Source organism: Scyliorhinus canicula, chromosome 3 (assembly GCF_902713615.1).
Source record: "Scyliorhinus canicula chromosome 3, sScyCan1.1, whole genome shotgun sequence".
NCBI lineage: Eukaryota > Metazoa > Chordata > Chondrichthyes > Carcharhiniformes > Scyliorhinidae > Scyliorhinus > Scyliorhinus canicula.
Genome location: NC_052148.1, coordinates 262,348,720 through 262,371,713, shown reverse-complemented (window position 1 = coordinate 262,371,713; position 22,994 = coordinate 262,348,720). Strand labels below are relative to the sequence as shown.

General features: G+C 48.7%; 1 protein-coding gene across 1 annotated transcript in view; it reads left to right on the top strand.

The window, feature by feature from the left end:
• The window catches only part of npnta (nephronectin a), a 75,409-nt gene that overhangs the window by 11,304 nt on the left and 41,111 nt on the right, over positions 1–22,994 (top strand). The window contains exons 2-6 of the mRNA XM_038792703.1: positions 5,020–5,112; positions 15,427–15,546; positions 18,321–18,440; positions 18,959–19,093; positions 22,144–22,266. Coding sequence (XP_038648631.1) covers positions 5,020–5,112; positions 15,427–15,546; positions 18,321–18,440; positions 18,959–19,093; positions 22,144–22,266 — 591 coding nt within the window. The remainder of the gene's footprint in view (positions 1–5,019; positions 5,113–15,426; positions 15,547–18,320; positions 18,441–18,958; positions 19,094–22,143; positions 22,267–22,994) is intronic.

Below are 22,994 nucleotides of genomic sequence, written 5' to 3'. Positions count from 1 at the left end.
GAGGCATACAAAATGATCAGAGGGTTAGATAGGGTGGACAGCGAGAGCCTTCTCCCGCGGATGGAGGTGGCTAGCACGAGGGGACATAGCCTTAAATTGAGGGGTAATAGATATAGGACAGAGGTCAGAGGTGGGTTTTTTACGCAAAGAGTGGTGAGGCCGTGGAATGCCCTACCTGCAACAGTAGTGAACATGCCAACATTGAGGGCATTTAAAAATTTATTGGATAAGCATATGGATGATAAGGGCATAGTGTAGGTTAGATGGCCTTTAGATTTTTTCCATGTCGGTGCAACATCGAGGGCCGAAGGGCCTGTACTGCGCTGTATCGTTCTATGTTCTATGTTCTATGTATGGAGGCGTGGTTAACTCAGCCCCTCGACCAATCGGAGAGCCGTCACATGACTGGTCTCAAACAATCGGTCGAGAGGCACATGACCGACCAGGGCCAATGGTAAGCCGGTGTTCTACACCAATGACAGACAGCTATGCAAATCATACCACCACAGTGACTTTACCTTTACCTTTAGCTAGGTTGACGAGTGAGAAGCAGTTTATTTTACCCAATCCTGATATGTTGCAGAACTGACAGGCTGGGATTTTCCGTTCTCCCGTAGCGTGTTTTCCGGCGGCAGAGGCAGATCGGCATTGTCCGTCGATCCCGCCGAGGTCCATGGCGCTCCTCCGTATGGCTAGCCCGGCACGTCGCTGGGAAACCCACGGGTGGGGGAGGGGGTAGTCGCCTTTGGCGGGTCTGGGAAATCCCGCCCGGCGGGAAGAGTTGGAAAATCCCGCCCACGCGCAGCTGATTTCAGAACATGTAAATATTCGGCCATGACAGCTGGTGGGAAGAACATTGGAACAAGAATGACTTGCATTTATATAGTGCCTGTTAAAGCTATCAGATATCCCAAAGTACTTTTGAAGAATAGTCACTGTTGCAGGGATGCACATTAGCCAATTTACACAAGGTGAGGTCCCACAAACCTCAATATGATAATGACGAGATCATCTGTTCATAACGCATATTTTTTTTAACTTCAGGATGTTTCAAAGCACTTTGCAACCAAGGAAATACTGTCATTGTCTTAAGTTAACTTGCAGCGAAATGGGTCAAACTGAACAGGTTTTGCACTGGAGTCACATCCTGCTACAGCAACCTCCTCCGTTGGGGACCCCGTTACTCACCCCATGCACGTGTGGCGAAGTGCAAACCATGGTGCACATACTCGACAAGTACGCCGATCTGTGCTTTAGTGGCTCCCGCACTGCCCTACACCAGGCCTCACTGCCCTACACCAGGCCTCACTGCCCTACACCAGGCCTCACTGCCCTACGCCAGGCCTCACTGCCCTACGCCAGGCCTCATTGCCCTACGCTAGGCCTCACTGCCCTACACCAGGCCTCACTGCCCTACACCAGGCCTCACTGCCCTACGCCAGGCCTCACTGCCCTACGCAGGTCTCACTGCCCTACACCAGGCCTCACTGCCCTACGCCAGGCATCACTGCCCTACACCAGGCCTCACTGCCCTACGCAGGTCTCACTGCCCTACGCCAGGCCTCACTGCCCTACGCCAGGCATCACTGCCCTACGCCAGGCCTCACTGCCCTACACCAGGCCTCACTGCCCTACGCCAGACCTCACTGCCCTATGCCAGGCCTCACTGCCCCACGCCAGGCCTCACTGCCCTATGCCAGGCCTCACTGCCCTACGCCAGGCCTCACTGCCCTACACCAGGCCTCACTGCCCTACACCAGGCCTCACTGCCCTACGCCAGGCCTCACTGCCCTACGCCAGGCCTCACTGCCCTACGCCAGGCCTCACTGCCCTACGCCAGACCTCACTGCCCTACGCCAGGCCTCACTGCCCTACGCCAGGCCTCACTGCCCTACACCAGGCCTCACTGCTCTACGCCAGGCCTCACTGCCCTACACCAGGCTGATGAGGATGTTGCTGACTGGCTGAAGAATCTCAGATTTGACATCCAGTTGTTCATCAGTGCCTGCAATCGTAGTCGTGGCAACGTAATGGCCATAGCAGTCAAGATGTGCATTGCAAGGCCTCACAAACAGAAATGAGATAAATGATTGAGTGTTAGGGAGAACTCCCTTGCTGCCCCTCAGAATAATACCGTGGTATATCTTGCATTTACTTAGGAAGGCTGGGGTCAGGTTCAGGTCAACACCCTTCCCAAAAGACAACATGGGTACCCCGGAAGTGTCAGTCTTAGATTACGTGGTCAAGTCCTGCGTGGGAGCCCTTCTGACTTGAAGGTGAGAGTGTGAACATCTGAGCCACAGCTGACACCTGAGGCGGTTGAAGGTGTTGGAGGGGGTGGGGGGGGGGGGGGGGGGGGGGGAGCGAGTGTGGCTATTGCCATTTGTGTAGTGCACATACGGTTAATTGGTTTTAAAATGACTTGCAATCGATCCATTACAATGCAAGACTAATGAGAAACTCTTCATGTGTTGCTCTGTTCTCGGTAGAGTTTGATCTGGTGTCACAAGTACAGTCAGTTCATGGCACAAACTGAATCCCAGATTTTTCCTCGTCTCATCAAAACCAGCCAAATGTATTTAGATCTGACATTACTCTGGTTGGGATCTTGCCTATAGAGCCGGAGAACAAATAATTAAATCGCCTTTCCAATCGAACTCCCACACCTGCTGTTGTGATGTTTTTTTTTCAATCCTGGGATGTGGGTGATGTTGGCAAGGTCGGCATCTATTATTGCCCATTTCTAATTGCCCCTGAGAAAGGAGATGAAGAGATCACAGAAAGAACTTCAGGTCAGCAAATACTCGAGGATTCCAAACATTGCAATCCCATTCTGGGGAAGTGTGGCAATGTTGTCGTCTTGTCCCCTGAAAACACTCACTTTTTATCTTCACTTTGGCCGCTGGTCACTTGCACTCCTGGTCACTGATGCCCCCCCCCCCCTCGGTCACTGATGCCCCCCGGGCCACTGCTACCCGCTCATCACTGCTGACCACCGGTCACTGCTGTTCGCTAGGCAGTAGTGCCTGCCAGTCATTGCCATCTGTCAGTCACAAATAATTTTTACTTACGCAACGCAAGGCGTCATGAACCAAGGTGAGAGGTTTTTTTTTTCTTTTTCTTGTGTGTGGAGTGACATTATTGTGAAGGCCTTTTCCAACAGCTGTGTTTCCTTCCTCTGTTCACAGTTTCTCTTCGATGTTCTCTTATCACTCTGCTTTATCTAATTTCAGAACCACTAATAATGTGGAACCAGATGAAAGCTGTTTCAGTCAGCCTCACCCTTGTCTTAATCAGACTCCCTCCCTTTAATGAGCCGGTGGGTGCTGTTCATATTCTGTCATTCTCCAAACGGAAGTTGGCGACTTCCAGTCTCCTTCGACCACATTAGGAGCAACTTAAAACAACCATATCTGAAGTAATGTCAATATGAGTTATAATGCAGTGGAGTGCTCAGTTCATACTTTTGGCCCACTGGATTATAACAAAATTAAACATTATAATCAATTGATAACTTTCTTTGAACCGACAGTGAAAGTTGAAGAGAATATATTCTGCTGTTCTGTTTCTCCTTCCCTGTTCAATGCAGGTGTGCTTTGGCAGAAGTTAGATTTGGGGGACAGTAAACCTTACAGGCGCCCTGTGAGAATCACGCAGCTAATCCAGATTTATCAACTTCTTCTGTCATTGGACAGTTCATGAAACCGCACAGGCATACAACAGAGATAATAGCTGTGTCAGCCCTTTGAACGAGACATCTCAATTGTCCAACTACCCGTCATCTGTCCCCCATGCAAGTTTTTCCTTTTCCCCAATTCCCTACTAATTGTTCAATCGAATCTGCATGCCAGATTGTAGCAATTCATTGTAAGAAACTCTCCACCCCTTCGCTCTGCCTCTTCTGCCAGATAAAGCAAATGATGAAAATGGATTTCAATCCTGATCATTCGAACTGCAACAGCAAACTCCTTTTGACTATTTTTCTTACTGGTCTCAATTTCCGTGCGCCTGCAAAAATTGTTACTGCAGCTCACTTCCCAATGTTTCCTTTCCATAAGAACATAAGCAATTAGAGCAGGAGTTGGCCCCGATAGCCCTCTCAAGCCGGCTACGCCATTCAATAAGTTTGTGACTGATCTTCTACTTCAACTCTGCTTTCCTGCCCGGCTCCCCTATCACCTGATTCCCTTAGTGTCTGATTCCAATGTTTTCCTCAGGCTCTCACTCACTCTCGGGCCTAATGGTAGCAAAGATCTTGACCGCCGTTCATCCCTTCGCCCGATCCTCACAGCCGAGCCCAGATGGCATCGGCGAGCTGCTCAGCCTCGGAGGGCATCGCCTGTGATGCCCGCAGCCGTGCCCCTTTCCTGCCAGGTGCCATTGGAATATAATCAAAGAGTGCTGAATTCTCCCATTCCCACCTGCCCACCGCCCCACCTGAGACCAAGGTACTGAGGCCAGGTTGTGACTTCTTAATCCCCCTGCCAAGGCTAGCTAGCTTCAGCAGAGATGAAGGGTTGGGGTTCCTGCTACGTGTGGTGTAGAGTACTTACTACTAGGTGCTCTGCACCCCTCGTTATGAATAATATATCAAGGTAAGTCAGCATTATGCAGCAAAACAAAGGCCTACACATGTGAGCATAAGACAAGGCCAAGTTACTTGACGGAAAATAGCACTAACATTGTAGATAGCAAAATGTTCTTCCACAACATCTGTCAAACCCAATTATCCGTCTTCCACTTTTGAGGAAGGTCCTGTGCTGTCTTATTCTAACCTCGGCAACATTTCTTGTTGTCTCTGAGACTTATGGCTGTGCAGTTGTAACACTTCAATGGTGTTGTCAACTATGCATGAAACAGGCTCCCATTGTGAAGTGGGCAGCCATTTTGTAGCAGGTGCCTGTCACTAATGGCTGAGGCGGCACATTCAATGCTCAGATGTAAAATTTTTTTTGAAGTGTCATTTAGTGAGGCGCCTCCTGTTTGATCTGTTTAACTTGTTTATTCTACTCTTACCAGCTGTGTGTCAACATGGATGTAAACACGGCGAGTGTGTTGGACCAAACAGGTGCAAGTGCTACCCAGGGTACACAGGCAAAACTTGTAATCAAGGTAAGAGCGAGACACCAGGTTGTGCCAATCAGAGAAAATGGTGCCGTCTAACATTGAACGTAACAAGAGTGACCACTTGTTACATCTTGCCAGACCACTCAGGAAGAACAGAGAGTGCTAATTGGTTGGCAAGTGGATTTCCCGTGACAAACGTCTCTATCTATCAGAGTCCACCAATCAGCACTCTCTTCTCACAAAGTACAAACTGTTGTTCCCTTTACATTTGATATTCTTGTGAATGTTCTGATAAGTGCAAGGTGAAAAGCTACGACATGTGTCTTCTTTCAGCGATACTCAAACTGTAGTTACACGCAAATTGGAACTAAAATATTTACATGCTGTGGTATATTTCTGGGATATATATGTAGGTGATATACAGGATGTAAAAAAAAATGTGGGGTAGACATATATTTCTGCACAATTGCTAACAGTTGCACCAATCTGTAAGATGCATATTTCTTGGTCAATATTTGATTTATCTATAAATCTACATGCAGAGGCTTTACAGACCTTAGATATTGCAGGTTAAATCTTTCAAAGGTCCCTCTGATAACTGTGTGAAAAATTCTTCAGTTCATAGTCTTTAGGAACCTGAGCAAACACCGTTGAAATCTGGAGCATTTTAACACAATATTGCTGTTTCTAGGATTATTTTCGTAGGAGGCGTGTTAAGCAGGTTTACAACACATACACACACGAGCAATATTTACCAGTGCCAGATGATCGACCCAAGACTGTTACGTCTTTTTGTGTTCAAACCATATAATCACTGACTGTAGAGAGGCTCAGTACTGTGAGGATGGAACGAGGAGCAACACAGCCAGCGAGAGAAATGCAAGCATACTTAGGAGTAGAGAGAGCTGGGTGTATAGGGGGTGCAGGAGTAGAGAGAGCTGGGTGTATAGGGGGTGCAGGAGTAGAGAGAGCTGGGTGTATAGGAGGTGCAGGAGTAGAGAGAGCTGGGTGTATAGGGGGTGCAGGAGTAGAGAGAGCTGGGTGTATAGGGGGTGCAGGAGTAAAGAGAGCTGGGTGTATAGGGGGTGCAGGAGTAGAGAGAGCTGGGTGTATAGGGGGTGCAGGAGTAGAGAGAGCTGGGTGTATAGGGGGTGCAGGAGTAGAGAGAGCTGGGTGTATAGGAGGTGCAGGAGTAGAGAGAGCTGGGTGTATAGGGGGTGCAGGAGTAGAGAGAGCTGGGTGTATAGGGGGTGCAGGAGTAGAGAGAGCTGGGTATATAGGGGGTGCAGGAGTAGAGAGAGCTGGGTGTATAGGGGGTGCAGGAGTAGAGAGAGCTGGGTGTATAGGGGGTGCAGGAGTAGAGAGAGCTGGGTGTATAGGGGGTGCAGGAGTAGAGAGAGCTGGGTATATAGGGGGTGCAGGAGTAGAGAGAGCTGGGTGTATAGGGGGTGCAGGAGTAGAGAGAGCTGGGTGTATAGGGGGTGCAGGAGTAGAGAGAGCTGGGTGTATAGGGGGTGCAGGAGTAGAGAGAGCTGGGTGTATAGGGGGTGCAGGAGTAGAGAGAGCTGGGTGTATAGGGGGTGCAGGAGTAGAGAGAGCTGGGTGTATAGGGGGTGCAGGAGTAGAGAGAGCTGGGTGTATAGGGGGTGCAGGAGTAGAGAGAGCTGGGTGTATAGGGGGTGCAGGAGTAGAGAGAGCTGGGTGTATAGGGGATGCAGGAGTAGAGAGAGCTGGGTGTATAGGGGGTGCAGGAGTAGAGAGAGCTGGGTGTATAGGGGGTGCAGGAGTAGAGAGAGCTGGGTGTATAGGGGGTGCAGGAGTAGAGAGAGCTGGGTGTATAGGGGGTGCAGGAGTAGAGAGAGCTGGGTGTATAGGGGGTGCAGGAGTAGAGAGAGCTGGGTGTATAGGGGGTGCAGGAGTAGAGAGAGCTGGGTGTATAGTTGTATAAGTCATTGACGGTGCGAGGACAGGTTGTCAGAGCAGATAGTAAAGCGTCATTCCTGGGGACACAGGGTAGAAGAACAAGGAGGTTATAAATGTATAAGTCAGCAGTTTGGCCTGAACTAGAGTATTCTGTCCAATTCTGGGCACCGCGCTTCTGGAAGGACGTGGAGGCAGCAGCGAAGGTGCAGAAAAGAATCACGAGAATGGTTCCAGAGCTGGGGAACATTGAAGAACTTCAGTTGTGAAGATAGAGCGGAGAAGTTGGGACTGTTTTCCTTAGAGAAAAGAAGGCTGAGAGAAGATTTGATGGAGGTGTTCAAAATCATGAGGTGTGTGTATGGGGGGGGGGGGGGGGGGGGGATGCTGCGGGGCTGTGGGGCATTGGGGGGGTGGGGGGGGCGGCAGCAGCAGAGTGGGAACATCACTAGGCTAGTAATCCAGATGCCCAGGCAAATCTGCGGGCATGGAATTCAAATTCCACCATCATAGTTGCTGGAATTTAAATTAAATTAATGAGTATGGCATTGAAAGCTAGTGTTCTGGTAGGGGGAGCACACGGCCCACTCTACAGGTGTGGTACAACAGAAATGGAAAAGTATTTTTTTAAAACAAAACAATGTTTATCCTATGAACTCAAGTTAACCTTTTGAAAACAAACAGTGAATATCTTAGCAGCTTAATTTAAATACACCCCCCAAAGAATATAACACTAAGTAATCTGTGTGCTGTTCTTTTAACATCCAAAAGACTTAACAAACCTCTAAACAGAAGCACATCAGGGTTTACATTCAATACTGAAAACATTTATAATTCTGAATTCACCCAATGATTAAGAGATAGCCCTTCATGGCTGAGAGCTCAACAATACAGCTGCTTTGGCTGACTTCAACTGCAACACCCTAAAAAATGAAACCAAAAAGACAGACACACACAAGCTTTTTCTCAAAGTGAAACTAAAAAGCAGAACCAGAGCTCAGCTCCACCCACACTCTGACATCACTGCAGTAACATGAGCAGCCAAACATTTCTTAAAGCGACGTTCTCATGAATAGTCTAGTCTCAGTAATGGTGAACAGGAAACTGTCATCGATTGCCATAAAAACCCCGTCTGGTTCACTGACGTCCTTTAGGGAAGGAAATCTGCTGTTCCTTACCTGGCCTGGCCTACATGTGACTCCAGACCCGCAGCAACGTTGACTCTGAACTGAAGAACCACAGAAAGGTTCTGGTGCAGGAAGGAGCCATTCAGCCCATCGGTTCTGCGGCAGCCAAAAAAAAGAGAAAATAAATAAACAACCTGCTCATTTTAACCCAATTTTCAAGCAGCTGCTCCGAAGTCTCCCTGGGTACAACAGTCGAGATGCAGATCCAAGTACCCTTTTAAATGAATTGAACATTTCAGCCTCATCTTAGGCAGCGAATTCCAGACACCCGCCACACTCTGGGTGAAAACGTTCCTCCCCATGTCCCCTCTCATCACTTCACCGCACACCTTAAATCTGAGCCCCCTGGTAATTGACCACTCAGCCAGGGGGGAACAAGTTGTTTCTGTCTACCCTGCCTAAGCCCCTCATAGTTTTGTACACGTCAACCCCTTAGGCTCCTCTGTTCGAAGTAAAAGCTCCCTCTGTAATGGCCTAGCAAGCCACGCAAGGACAATTAGGGATGGACAACAAATGCTGGTCTTGCCAACGATAACCACATCCCATAAAAAAATTATTTTATGGAAGGTGAGCGTGGCCGGCTGGGTCAGCGTTCATTACCTATCCTTAATTGCCCTTAAGAGGGCAGTAAAGAGTCAACCACATTGCTGTGGATCTGGAGTCACATTTAGGCCAGACCAGGTAAGGATGATCGATTTCCTTCTCTAAAGGGACGTTAGTGAATTAGATGGGTTGTTACAACAATGGTTTCATGGCCATCATTAGACTTTTAAATCCAGGATTCTCTGGTCCACCAGCCGTGCGTTTGTCAACGGAACGCCGTTCGCTGACGGCGGGATTCATTATTCCCACCGCTTGTCAATGGGAAACCCGCAGGTGGGGGTGAGCTGCCAGCGGGGACAGGGGGGCACGATTCTCCCAAAAGGGAACAAAGCCCCCCCCAGCGAGCGGGTTTAGCTGCGTGTTTCCTGCACTCGCAGTTGAATAAGGGGCCTGAGCGGGGAACCCACGGCCGAGTCCACACGTAGCCCTGTTTTGTTCAGTGGGGAGCGCCGCTCCATTAAAAATGGCGTCCTGATCTCCGAGGCCCCAAAACAATCCCTGTCCTCCCCCCAGCCCGAACGCAACGTGGGAGCATCCCTGGCCACCCCCAACACCCACGCCGGGTAACCCCGGCCTGATCGCATGCATGCAAAAAAAAATACCAGCCTGGCAGCCTGGCAGTGCCACGGCGAGTGCCAAGTTGGCACTGCCAGGGAACCACCCTGCCCAAACAGGATGCAGCTGGGGGGGTCTCCGATCCCTTTCGAGACCCTCATGAGTGCAGTTACATCTGGCCCCCATTTGTGGGAACCCGTGCCGAACGGCAGCCGCCCAAGGCCTCTGAGGCGAAGGGGTTTAATCCCAAACCCTCAGATACCTCAGGAATCTGCACATTAGAATAAGACTAGCTGCCTCGCTCTAATACGCAGATTTGCTAAAACGTGTTCCCGCCTACCGTGGGTGGGATTCACATCGCAATGTCTCGCGAGATTGCCTTGAACCTCACGAGGCGTTGTGAGCCGGGTAGATGCCCGAGAGCATGGTTTCTTGGCTTTCAAAGGCCACACTGCGCCGTGGCGAGCTGCTTTGGCGGAGCAGCGTGGCCGTAGGATCGTGTCCAGGGAATCCCAATGGCCAGAGAATTCCGGCCCAAATGTCATGGTGGGATTCAAACCCAGTTCCCCAGAACATTACTAGCCCAGTGACAATATCACTGGACCACTGCCACCCATGAACAAATACATTTTAAAAAACCATATAGTCTGGCTCCAGAGCCTTTATTTTACGTACTAGCTTTATGCAGATTGGATATTGCAGGTTAATCTTTTATCCTGGGGATTAAACACTTCAGATTATTTGATGGGAACTGGTTCTGTTGCTGCCTGGCGTTGCTAATAGCTTCGGTCAGAACACACAAGGGTGACTTTTTCAAAACTCAAAGTGAATTTCATTATCATCGAGAAAAGCCAGACCTGCTCGTCTGACAAATGAGAACAAAGCCACGTGGGACTTAACCTCTGTCCAATGGAGAAATGAGCTGTTTATTCACAACCTTCTTCCCCACTGTTATGAAACTTGCAGCGAGGCCTACTTCGTTAACGGGAAAATAGCGCAGCCTGTCGTGGGTTTTAGTCAAGTTTAACCTGGATTTGTTTTGCCAGCTGTCAGTAGGCTTAAACACCTCAGGGAGTGCAGACCCCCGAAAATGCCGGACTCATTTAACATTATTATTTATTTTATAAAAGGGAAGCAATTAGGAAACTGGATGGTGCAATGGGATGGATAACCTTTCACCTTTGTGATCTGGGTTCAAACCCAACTGTCAGCCTGATGGGTGGGGATGGAAATCTCCTTTAACTGTTGGAGGTTCGTCCTGTGATGGAAGATTAGAATAGTTTTCCTCGGTCGAGGTAAATTTGAGGTTCTGCAGTCAAGAAGATCATTTCACATCCCAGGTCTGCCACCATCAACTCCCTGGTTTAAATCATTTAACTCAACAAAAAAAGTCAGATGCGCTGAGGTTTGTAAAGAGAGAGCAGATAAAGAAGTAATGATAAATGTGTGCAGAACATCGGTTTGGCCGTAGTTCAACAGAACGCCACATTGTGAAGAGAATATTTAACCCTTAGAGAGTGTTCAGTGTATGTTCACTGAAGGGGATACAAAGGAAATTCAAGTTGAGGAATCACTCAGAAAGAGTCATCAATTTAGGATTGTCACTGAGCGTGAGGAACGAAATTAGGAGAAAATATTTTTTAAAAATAGAATTTAGAATCCAATTCACTTTTTCCAATTAAGGGACAATTTAGTGTGGCCAATCCACCTAACCTGCACATCTTTTGGATTGTGGGGGCGAAACCCGCGCAAACACTCCACATGGACCCAGAGCCGGGATCGAACCTGGGACCTCGGCGCCATGAGGCAGCAGTGCTAACCACTGTGCCACCAGCAGAAAATATTTGAAGCAGAGGAGGAAACCGTGCTGTGAGCAGAGAGCAGGATGCTGGGATTCATTTTAGATTCACTAACAAAGAGCTAGCATGAGCATGATGGGTCGAATGGCCTCCTTCTGTGCTGTGAACCATGGTTCTAATTCTAGCCGCCTGCTGTGGGAAAGGCAAAAGCCTCATTCTGGTTGTCTCTGGAGGTTTAAGGGAGGCAGAACCCTGGGGGCGACGTTGGTTTGGAATGGAAAATTGGACGGGGTTAAACCCGGACTGCTGAGTCACCGTCATCCATTTAGTGCCACCATCCAGGACTAATTCCATCTCCACCCACCCCTGTTGCACTGGCAGGGTGGAGGAGAGTTCATTCTGTTCCTTACCACCTTGAGTCTGATCTAGCAGGTCTGAATACTCTCAATGGGGCTGGTTTAGCTCACCAGGCTAAACCGCTGGCTTTTAAAGCAGACCAAGCAGGCCAGCAGCACGGTTCAATTCCCGTACCAGCCTCCCCGGACAGGCGCCGGAATGTGGCGACTAGGGGCTTTTCACAGTAACTTCATTGAAGCCTACTCGTGACAATAAGCGATTTTCATTTTCATTTCATTTCATTTTCATTTCATTTTCAATGGGTGTGTGAAATAAGAAAATGTTCCATTCGTCAAAACAGCTCCCCCCCCCCCCCCCCCCCCCATCCCAATGAGCACAAAGTTTAGCGACGTACCAAGGATTCTGTGGTTGTTAATTTCCCTGACTTTGAAGTACCTTTGATATGAAATGAAGTAAATCCTGTTGATTGCATATTTAGCACACTCGGTTTAGCACACTGGGCTAAATAGCTGGCTTGTAATGCAGAACAAGGCAGCAGCGTGGGTTCAATTCCCGTACCAGCCTCCCCGAAAAGGCGCCGGAATGTGGCGACTGGGGGCTTTTCACAGTAACTTCATTGAAGCCTACTTGTGACAATAAGCGATTATTATTATTTCACGACTACCAATCACAGCTCTTCTCTCTGAATAGTGCAGTTATTGATTGGCGTTAAAACTGATCGAAAATCGATCGGGATTAAAGGTGTTGGAAACAGTGAAATGTGATCATTCAGATGGGCAAACCCACAGGATAGAACCAAATCGGGGGAAAAGCACCAATAGCAACGTTAACACAAAGCAAAACCTAAACAGAATGTCCAACTTGTTTAGTCTTCATGTAATCTGTGCTTCTTTTGTGTACATAGGGGACTGTGAGAAGAGCAGAACTCCCCATTTTTCATGAAATGAAACATCAAGGGCCCAATGACGTCAGCGTCCATGTTTAATAAGTAAACGGAGAGAGGGAGAAACCTTTTGATCAGGAGTTAAATCAGCAGCTTGTACACTGTTGTAGGCGATGGTGTGTCATAGCTTTGCCACCAGCCACCTCAAATCATGAGTTCAAATCTCACGATAGCAAACTGCACCCTCACCTCGGTAAATGCAGGTACACCGGCCGACACAGACCATTTCGATTAACTGTTTCCATGCTGGAAATGCTGTTGCATGTACTCCTGGTGGAAGTTTTGGATTTATTGATCAACTGTCCAACTAATAAAAAGTGACCATACAGAGTGATATTATCAGCATTGACTCACCCAAAGCCAGATTTATAACCCAAGCTGCTCTTTAGGTTCCTTCATTGGGTATGTGAATTTGGCCAATTCCACTTCAGCCATCATTAGAAGCCTGACTGCTGTGTGAATGGAGGAGGCCGCTTGTTATCGAATAATTATGTGAAGTAGGCTGGCGTTCGGAAGGTGCCATAAAATAAATGTAACTCCAATGTCCAAAATGTTACACAGGCCCGACAGCCACTTAGATTCACCAGATTGAGACCTGGGACGGGATTCTCCCCGACCCGGCGGGGCGGGGGGTCCCGGCATAGGGGGGTCCCGGCATAGGGGAGTGGCGCCAGCCACTCCGGCGTCGGGTCTCCCCAAAGGTGCGGAATTCTCCGGAGCGGTTGGCACCACGCCGACTGACGGCAAAACTGGCACCAGTGGCCTTTGCCGCCTGGACCGACCGAAAGGCCTTCGCCGGTTCGCGCATGCGCCGGTGGTGACGTCAGCGGCAGCATACGCGCGCTGGGGGATTCTCTTCCGCCTCCGCCATGGTGTAGGCCGTGGCGGCGGCGGAAGAAAAAGAGTGCCCCCACGGCACTGGCCCGCCCGCCGATCGGTGGGCCCCGATCGCGGGCCTGGCCATCGTGGGGGCACCCCCCGGGGTCCTAACGCCCCGCGCCCCCCCCCCCCCAGGATCCCGGGGGCCCGCTCGCGCCGCCAATCCCGCCATCACCAGAGGTGGTTCAAACCTCGGCGGCGGGAGAGGCCTCCCAGCGGCGGGACCTCAGCCCATCCGGGCCGGAGAATGGCCGCGGGGGGCTCGCCGATCGGCGTGGGGTGATTCCCGCCCCCGCCAATTCCCGGGTGGCGGAGAATTTCTGCCACGGCGGGAGCAGGATTTGTGGCGGCCCCGGGCGATTCTCCGACCCTGCATGGGGCCGGAGAATTTCGTCCCTGAGATGAGATGGTTGACCTATGAGGGGCGATTGAATAGAATGAGCTGATATTAGCTGGAGTTTAGAAGAATGCGAGGTGACATCGTCAAAACGCATCAAATTCTCTTGCTCGGACGTATAACATTTTTGGAGGTCTTGACAGGGTAATTGCTGCGAGGCTGTTTCTACTGGTGGGAGAGTCCAGCAGTACGGCCACAATCTCAGGATAGGGGCCATTTAGGACTGAGTTGGGAGAAATTTCTTCATCCTGAGAGTTGTGAGCTTTTAGAATTCTTCCCCCCCCCCCCTCTCTTTTCTTATAAATTTAGAGTAGCAATTTTCGTTTTCCAATTAAGGGGCAATTTAGGGTGGCCAATCCACCTATGCTGCACATCTTTGGGTTGTGGGGGTGAGACCCGCGCAGACACGGTGAGAATGTGCAAACTCCACACAGACAGTGACCCAGGGCCGGGATTGAACCCGGGTCCTCGGCACCGTAAAGCAGCAGTGCTAACCACTGCGCCACCGTGCTTCCCCAGCTTTTGGAATGCTTTACCATACAGAGCTGTGTATGGTCAGCTGTTGGGTATATTGAAGACCGAGATCGATAGACATTTGGGCACTAAGTGATTCAAGGCATATCGGGATTGGGCAGCAAAGAGAAGTTGAGGTAATAGAGCAGGTTTGAGGGGCTGCATGGCCTACTCCTGTTCCTATCCCTTATGTTCAAACACCAAACCTGGAGGTCTTGTGGGTAGCGTCCCTGCTTCTGAGCCCGAAACTCTGGGTTCAAGTCGCACCCCAGGACTTGATGGCCAAGGCAGGTGTGTTCATAGTGCGGCCAAACAGGTGGAGTATCTCAATCTGCAAATCCTTCCAATCACTCCAGTGGCTGGTGATAAGAGCGGGAGAGGCTCCTAGTCAGCCACGCTTGATGTAGAGTGACGCCTCTGTGGTAGTATGACTAAGGGTATTACGGTATCTTGGAAGTGAGCTGCTATTGGTGCAGAAGACTCACTCCCCATTGGCCCGGGTAAGTCATGTGCCTCGCAGCCGATTGGCTGAGGAAGTCATGTGCTTCTCAGCCGATTGGCTGAGAGGTAGGTAGCTCCGCCTACAAGGCGTGATATAAGAACCCGTGTCGCCCGGCAGTCGGCCTTCTGTACGTCTGCTGCCGGGCACACATCTTGTGCATTAAAGTCTATCGTTTGGATCTCATCTTCGTCTCGTGTCCATTGATGGTGCATCAGTCCCTCAATCTATAAGCACCTGGCGACAGACTAGAGACATGTTCCGGGAGTTACTAGCTCTGAAAACAGACGGAAGTCTGCATCAGTGACCACTAGGTGCGGGGAGAGAATTGGAATCGGAATTACCAAACCCAAGATCACACTTTCACCTCTAAAGCACTTTCACAGTAAAATACTATCATGCAGCATTCCTCACACTGCACCAATTCTAAAACCCCAAAATACTCCAGCACTGCGTTATATTACTGCTGTTATGATGTAGATGACGACTTCAGATCATAATGATGCAACTGGGCAGCTGGCTGCATTAACAGAGCTATCCATTTACAGCTTCAATATAAGGAGAGAGTTTTCACCGTGAATTAGAGTGGGGAGCAAAATAATTAAGCGATTTGACTTTCTCGAATGTTTTAACTGAGACTCCCAATGCTGCGCCAGACTTACCTTTTCCGTTGACATTGACTGTGGCTTTTATTTTTTTTGGAACAGATTTTAACGAGTGTGGGATGAAGCCTCGACCATGCAAGCATCGGTGTATGAATACATATGGCAGCTACAAGTGCTACTGCCTGAATGGCTACATGCTCATGTCTGATGGGTCATGTGCAAGTAGGTGGTTCACTTTCGCTTCTTCGTACGATCCGTTAACCCTCCCTTATTTTAGATGATATTTACATTAATAGCAGTGGTGATAAGGTGGTGGTTTCCTTCCACGGTTATGTTCATCTATTCAGTGCTTACTCCTATTCCAAGTAGAGCGAGTAATTGCAACTGGGTCCTATTGCCCTACATAGCAACAGTGGCCACCCTTCAAAAGTAGCTGATTGGCTGTAAAATATTCTGGGATGTCCTGTGACCATGAAAGTTGCTTCAAACAATCACAAACCTTTCTTTTCTTGTCTTTCCATGAGCTGCGCAGTTTTTGTTGGTTTGGGTTCTGGTTTGTATGAAGCAGCCGGACTTTGCTTCAAGTTTAATAAATTCCAGCCTGTCTCTCCAAGTGAAAGCTGTGACTGGATCCATTATCAGCCCGACTCCAGCATGAATAAAGGTGGCCTTTCCGCGACCAAACAGCAGACTTTACTGTGGGGGTGGGGAGGCTCAATGTAAATCCAACTACAGTAATACAGGGTGAAGAAAGACATTTTCAATTATGCTTTTAGCTAGTCCGTATAGACCTCTTCTGGTGGTGAAAGGAATACAGTCAAGGAATGTATTGTACCCCTCTCAGCAACACACAATGCAAATAACCACTCCAAGTGCCAACATTGGTTCCAAACCCACTGGCCCATAGCACAGGCCAATGACAGGCTTGTTCCAGTTTACACTCCTTATGGCAAACACAACAAAACTAAAATCCTGTTTCTTTCTGTATCTCAACTGTTAAATTCAGTTTTCTTTGAGGTGTACAGCCAGCCAATGGAGCCCACAATCTGCCTCCGGTTTGTTCAAGGGCTTGCCCGTCCCAGCTGGGCCCTGTTGCCATTGACCTCAACCTGCCTGGTTGATAGAGGAAGGGACTAGGCCGGGATTCCTGCTCCTGGTCACTGCTCAGAGCTTCCAGCCGGAATCTGTAACTGCGCAGAGATATGAGGGGGAAAAAAAACCCGGAAAATGTTGGCCATGCTCAGCAGGTCAGACAGAACAATGAAGGAGGTAACAGTTAATGGGCAGAATCTTCTGGCCCCTCCTGGATGGGGCGGAGTGGGGGGAGGGGGGGGGGGGGGGGGGGTTGAAAATGCAGCGAGCCGTTCAAACCTCCTCTTTCATTTCAGCGTGGCTGGAAGATCCTGTCGGCAGGGAGGGGCAGGGAGATTCCAGTCATTAAATTCTGGCCAATGTTTCAGGCTGTCGGTCTTTCATCAGAACTGGAGGAAGTTAAAGATTTAGCAGCGAGTAAGCAAGTACAGAGCTGGGGAAATGTTGGGGAAGAGAAATAGGGACGCAAGGATAAGTATGGGCTCAGGTGCAGGGCGGGAGAGACGAACAGACAAGAGGGATGATTGTGCAAGGCAAAAGATGGGTCTGGAGGAGGTGTAAATGGCAACAGCAGAACCATTAACAACAGCAGCCACCAGAAAAATGGGTGCAGTGGGTATGAACCAAAACTGTTGAACTCACCGGAAGGCTGTGAAGTACTGAACCGAAAGCTGAGGCGCTGTTCCTTGAACTTGTGGTAAGATCATTGAAACAGTGTCAGAAGCCGAGGAGATAGGGGTCAGAGTGGGAATGGAATGGGGAATTAAAGTGGCTCATAGGCCAATTAAAGTGGTGTAATTAATTTTTATATTCTGATTAGCCTGCAATTTTAACCTTTTGTCCATTTGGGAAGCTGATCGACCAAGGTATGCATCGTCAGCTGCCCATGCCCATACGTCAGCTGTCAATGTGATAAGTTATGTTGGAGGAGGGTGGGGGTGCGAGACGGGGAGGTTTGAGGGGGTGTTGTTTGGGAGAGGGAGGGGGAAGGTTAACTGCAGAGTTGAACTGTTTTGTAAAAGTAGTGATTTATTTGTAGCCACTTTTCTGACTTAGAGAGTCAGCATTGGGCCTCCCATTTCACCATTGATATCGTCACTCTGCCTCCTGCATACAGGTATAATGAAGGAAAGACAAAACCTACATTTATACAGCACCTTTCACAATGTCCCAAATCACTTTACAGCCAATTAAATGCTTTTGAATTGTCGTCACTGGTGTAATGTAGGCGATGTTATCAAAGAGCAGAGCCGGCTCGAGGGGCCGAATGGCCTACTTCTGTTCCTAACAAGTATGTCCGTATGCCATTCTGAGATGGATGAGCTGGGTTGGACGCTCTTTATCATCCATGATTATCTTGTGAACAGCGGGTGGGATCATGGCTGGAGTTCTGCTTATTTTGTTGCAATTAAAAGTTTACTGTGAGCAGGCTTCATGGGGTGAAGTCGCCAGGACAGGAGTACGTTCACAGTGAATCAGTAACGGGTTTTATCCTGCACATGATTCTCATGAGTCTATTCCATTGGCTTAATCGTAGAATCCCAACCGTGCAGAAGGAGGCCATCTCTAATCTAGTCCTTTTGTCTATTTACCTATTATCCCACTTTATCCGGGTGCTTTTTATGGGTTTTTTTGAGGTATTGAAATATTGTGACAAAGTTGTGTTGCATTGTAGATATTGAAAACATGTTGTAGGGAGAAGCAGCAATCAGCAGAGTCTTCAGACTTGCTGATCGCAAAACAGGTGCAATTGTGAAACCGTTCAGTCTTTGGCCTCTGGCCTCTGAAAGGCTCTGTCGCACAGACACCCGGGAGGTCCCAGAAGGAGGTGAAACACCAGGGCCGATGATTACTCTCCCTGGCCCAGGTTGAAAGTGATGGCTGTCCCTGTTGCTATTTGACAGACACACGGTCCTGCGCGATGGCGAACTGCCAGTATGGCTGCGACGAGGTGAAAGGAGAGATTCGGTGTCGCTGCCCCACTCCTGGACTGCAGCTGGGACCAGACAGAAGGACCTGTGTGGGTACGTATGTTCGCCTGGAATACGTTTTTGCAGTGCTCCTTGATCGAGGAGTCACAGGGTGGAAATGGAAACCAGTGAAATGTGAGCTGATCGGCCCTGATTGGGTAGAGGCCCAACAGGCTTGATGGACTGAATGGGCTAATTCTATCCCTCCCCCATCCATGGAGTTTATTTGGTTGGGAGTACCAGTTACTCGATGATGAGCTTCTACTGAAATATTATTGCCGCTCACAATTTTCCTGCCTTCACAATTACAATAACACAGTCACCTTTGTAATCTCAAGATTGCTGGCCAACAGAAACCGATTGGTAAAACAAAATTCCTAAAGTCAGGAGCCATTTAATTGCTGCTTATTGTGTAACAGCTGGTCACCCTGAGCTCCTGGCGTTGGTACAGTTCTCACCTTTGAGTGTAGAATACCCGCTTTCTTCGCTTGACTCTTACTCCTGTCTTTTTTGTCTTTTGGGGATTACATTAAATTCGTTTTTCTTTCCTGAACATGTGCATGACCCTTTAGATGTCGATGAGTGTGCTACTGGGAGAGTTGTGTGCCCGAGATTCCGGAAATGCATCAACACCTTTGGAAGTTACTACTGCAAGTGCCACAATGGCTTTGAACTGAGGTACTACAATGGCAAATACCGCTGCCTAGGTGAGTCTCTTTGGCAACGGACAGATCTGTTGTCATCCTCTTCAGGCATTGGTGGCCCTGTTGTTGGGTATTTTAATAGACAGAAAACCACAGGCTTTCTGCTCTCAATGTGTTTCTTCCTGGAAGAGCTGGAGTGCAGGATCACAACACAATGTCCCACACACTGAGTTTTCATTTATTTTATATTAATGTCACTGTCATGTTTTCCACATTCATGCAAAATGCTGATGCAATTAAACAGCAACTGAAGGCTTGTTCCAGGTGAAAAAGTGATTTACTTGCACTTCTTTCAATTTAGCATGTTCTATTTCCTGCTCGCAACATGAACTCCTTTACTTAGAACATAGCACAGTACAGCACAGAACAGGCCCTTCGGCCCTCAATGTTGTGCCGAGCCATGATCACCCTACTCAAACCCACGTAGCCACCCTATACCCGTAACCCAACAACCCCCCCCTTAACCGTACTTTTATTAGGACACTACGGGCAATTTAGCATGGCCAATCCACCTAACCCGCACATCTTTGGACTGTGGGAGGAAACCGGAGCACCCGGAGGAAACCCACGCACACAGGGGGAGGACGTGCAGACTCCACACAGACAGTGACCCAGCCGGGAATCGAACCTGGGACCCTGGAGCTGTGAAGCATTTATGCTAACCACCATGCTACCCTCTGCCCCTTTGCTACCCTGCTGCCCCTCAGGGAGCCAAACGCAGATTGGGGGAATCGCTTTGCAAGCTGGCACATTGACCGTGCCAACCTGGTTGGCAGTGCCAGGCACTGCCCTGCCCTGTAGCCAACCACCAGAGGGCTCCAATGGTCTCCCATGCCATCACGGTTTCCATTTCTGGAAATCAGTACTGAGTCGCACAGGCCCAATACAGCGCTCGTGGGGATGGTCAATCCCGGGAGCTGGAAGACCCCAGCCTCAATCAGGCTGAGAATATTGAAACGGGTGTATGGACTCATTTAAATATGCAAGTCTGGTTCACGCTCAGCGAGGGCATGAACCAAACCGTGTCAGGTGCCACATCGGGAGCATTAGCGCTCCGTTTGGCGCCCAGTGTGAACCCTGTTTAGGGGCTCTCCCGCTATTCTCCAGGTGTAGCCGGAGGTGCGCTGGGGTCAACGGGGCACGAGAATCACTCCCCTAAAAACTAACATACTTCTAAAAATGTGGTTCCAAAACTATTGGCCTCTATTTTTTTTGAGAGTCGATTTGATTTGGATTAAAAAGTTGACCTTTTTCACTGGAATCCTGAACAACTTTGAAAATTAGACTCTGTAGTGATTCTGACATAGGAAATAGGAACAGGAGTAGGCCACTCGGCCCCTCGAGCCTACTCCGCTATTCACATAGATCATGGCTGATCTTCTATCTCCCAACAACACTTTCCCGCACTATCACTTTATCCCCGATACCTTTTGAAAAAAAAAATATATATTTTTATTCAAGTTTTCAATATTTTATTAAAATAATTTTTATTCAAATTTTCAACAAATTTTAACCAACAAAAGAAAAGAAAAACAGTAACCCCCCCAAATACAAAAGCAATAAGTTAACAAAAATAATGAGCAAGAAACCATGGAGCCACACAGCCATCCCCCATAGAGAACAAGTAACAAGTAACCCCCCCACCCATCCACTGCAAAAGAGTCCTGCACCGGGCTACCAGGGACGCAAAGGCCAGAATACCGGCCTCTTTCGCCTCCTGCACTCCCGGCTCCGATGCCACCCCGGAAATTGCGAGCCCCCAGCCCAGCTCCACCCTGGAGCCAACCGCCCTTGACAAGGTCCCCGCAATGCCCCTCCAAAAGCCCTCCAGCGCAGGACACGCCCAGAACATGTGGGTGAGGTTTGCTGGGCTCCCCAAACACCAGTTTTCAATATTTTAACGATAAACACAAACCCAACACAACCATGCCCCCCACCTCAAAAAATCCCCCCCCCCCCCCACCCCTTAACAGCAACCAGATCCCCAAAGTGTAAGATTAACAAACCCCATCTGCCCCCCCCCCCCCCCCCCCCCCCCCCCCCCCCCCCCCCCCCCCCAGAGCAAATTGCACCTTCTCCAAGTGCAGGAACTCCATTAGATCCCCTTGCCACTCCAAGGCAGAGAGCGGGGAGAAGCTGATCTCCAACCCAACCTGATATCTTTAATATCGAGAAATCGATTGATCTCAGTCTTGAACAAACTCAATGATTGAGCTTCCCCAGCCTTCTGGGGTAGAGCATTCCAAACATTTACCACCCACTGAGGAAATAAATTCCCCCTCGCCTCAGTCCCTGCCTCTTCTTCTAAGACTGTGTCCCCTGGGTCCAGGCCCTTCGGCCAGGGAAAACACCCTTCCTGCATCCACCCTGTCGAACCCCATATTCATTTTAAATTTCAATGAGATTCCTTCTCGTTCTTCCGAACTCTGGAGAATACAGGCCCAGTCTCCTCAATCTCTCCTCATGGGACAATAAAACCAGACGAGTATTCATTCCCCAGTCAGGTTGTGAATATCTTGTCCAAACTGAATGATTTTGGGCCTTTAATTGTCACGTACTTAAATGGAGACATTGGACAAGGTGCAGATAGACTTTTTCACACACGATACCAGGGCTATGAAATTATAATATCGGGAAAGACTGAACAAGCTTTTCTGTAGAAATGAAAGGTTTGGGGTGATGGGGGGGTTGGGGGGGGGAGGGGGGCAGGTTATGAGTGGATGTTTTTAAACTTATGAAGAGGGTTGATAGGATAGATGTGGAGGGGTTTTATTTTCACTGATTGGGGAGTTAGCATTGTAAACATAAGATGGTGCTCAGAAATATTGTCAGAAATTCAGAAGTAATGTCAGGAATAGAGGGTTCACGCTGATGGAGGTTAGATGGAGTAGGGGAGAAAGGAGGCGGAGGTGGATCATGACCACCAGCATGGAACAGTTGGGCCGAATGGCCTGTTTCTGTGCTGTATTTTCTCAGAGAGTAACAAACGTGCGACTATGATGTTCGTGCAGGATGAAAGACTACATTGACCCATTTGTTCCCCTCCATTCCAGATGTTGACGAGTGTGCAAGGAAGACACATAAATGCAGTGCTTTTGCTATTTGTCAGAACACACCAGGCTTGTACAAATGCAAGTGTATAACTGGCTACAGGGGTAGCGGTTACAGCTGCACACGTATGTATCTCAATTCAAGATGGTCGTCTTGCATGTATTAAAATACCTCCTTACATTCCAATGAGGTTAACCTTGTTAAAAACTTGTTCAAATGGAGGAAGAGGAGGGGAATGAAACTAATTGGACACCTCTTTCAAAACATGAAGGGCTCCATGTTATAATTCAGATAGCCAAGCGGCAAAAGGAATAACTGGAGCCAAGACTTTGTACTTTAAAAAAAATTTAGTGTACCCAATTATAGTTTTTTCCAATTAAGGGGCTATTTAGCGTGCCCAATCCACCTCCCCTGCACATCTTTGGGTTGTGGGGGCGAAACCCACGCAGACACGGGGAGAACGTGCAAACTCCACACGGATAGTGACCCAGGGCCGGGATAGAACCCAGGTAGTTGGCGGCATGAGGCAGCAATGCTAACCACTGCGCCACGTGCCGTCCTAGACTTTATACTCTTAAGCTTTTATAAGAGCCACCAGCTTTTATTTACAGAGACACACTTTACATATCGTGCACCTTTACTTTCACTTACCATAGTTTAAACCTGTCTCTAATTAAATGACCACAGCTGTATCCCTTGTTACTACCCACCACCTGAACATCATTAAACTCCCAATTAGCATGCAATTAATACTAAATAACCTGTTGCTGATTCTGTGAATCTATTAAAAAATTTTTTTTAGAGTAGCCAATTATTTTTCTTTTCCGATTAAGGGGCAATTTAGCGTGGCCAA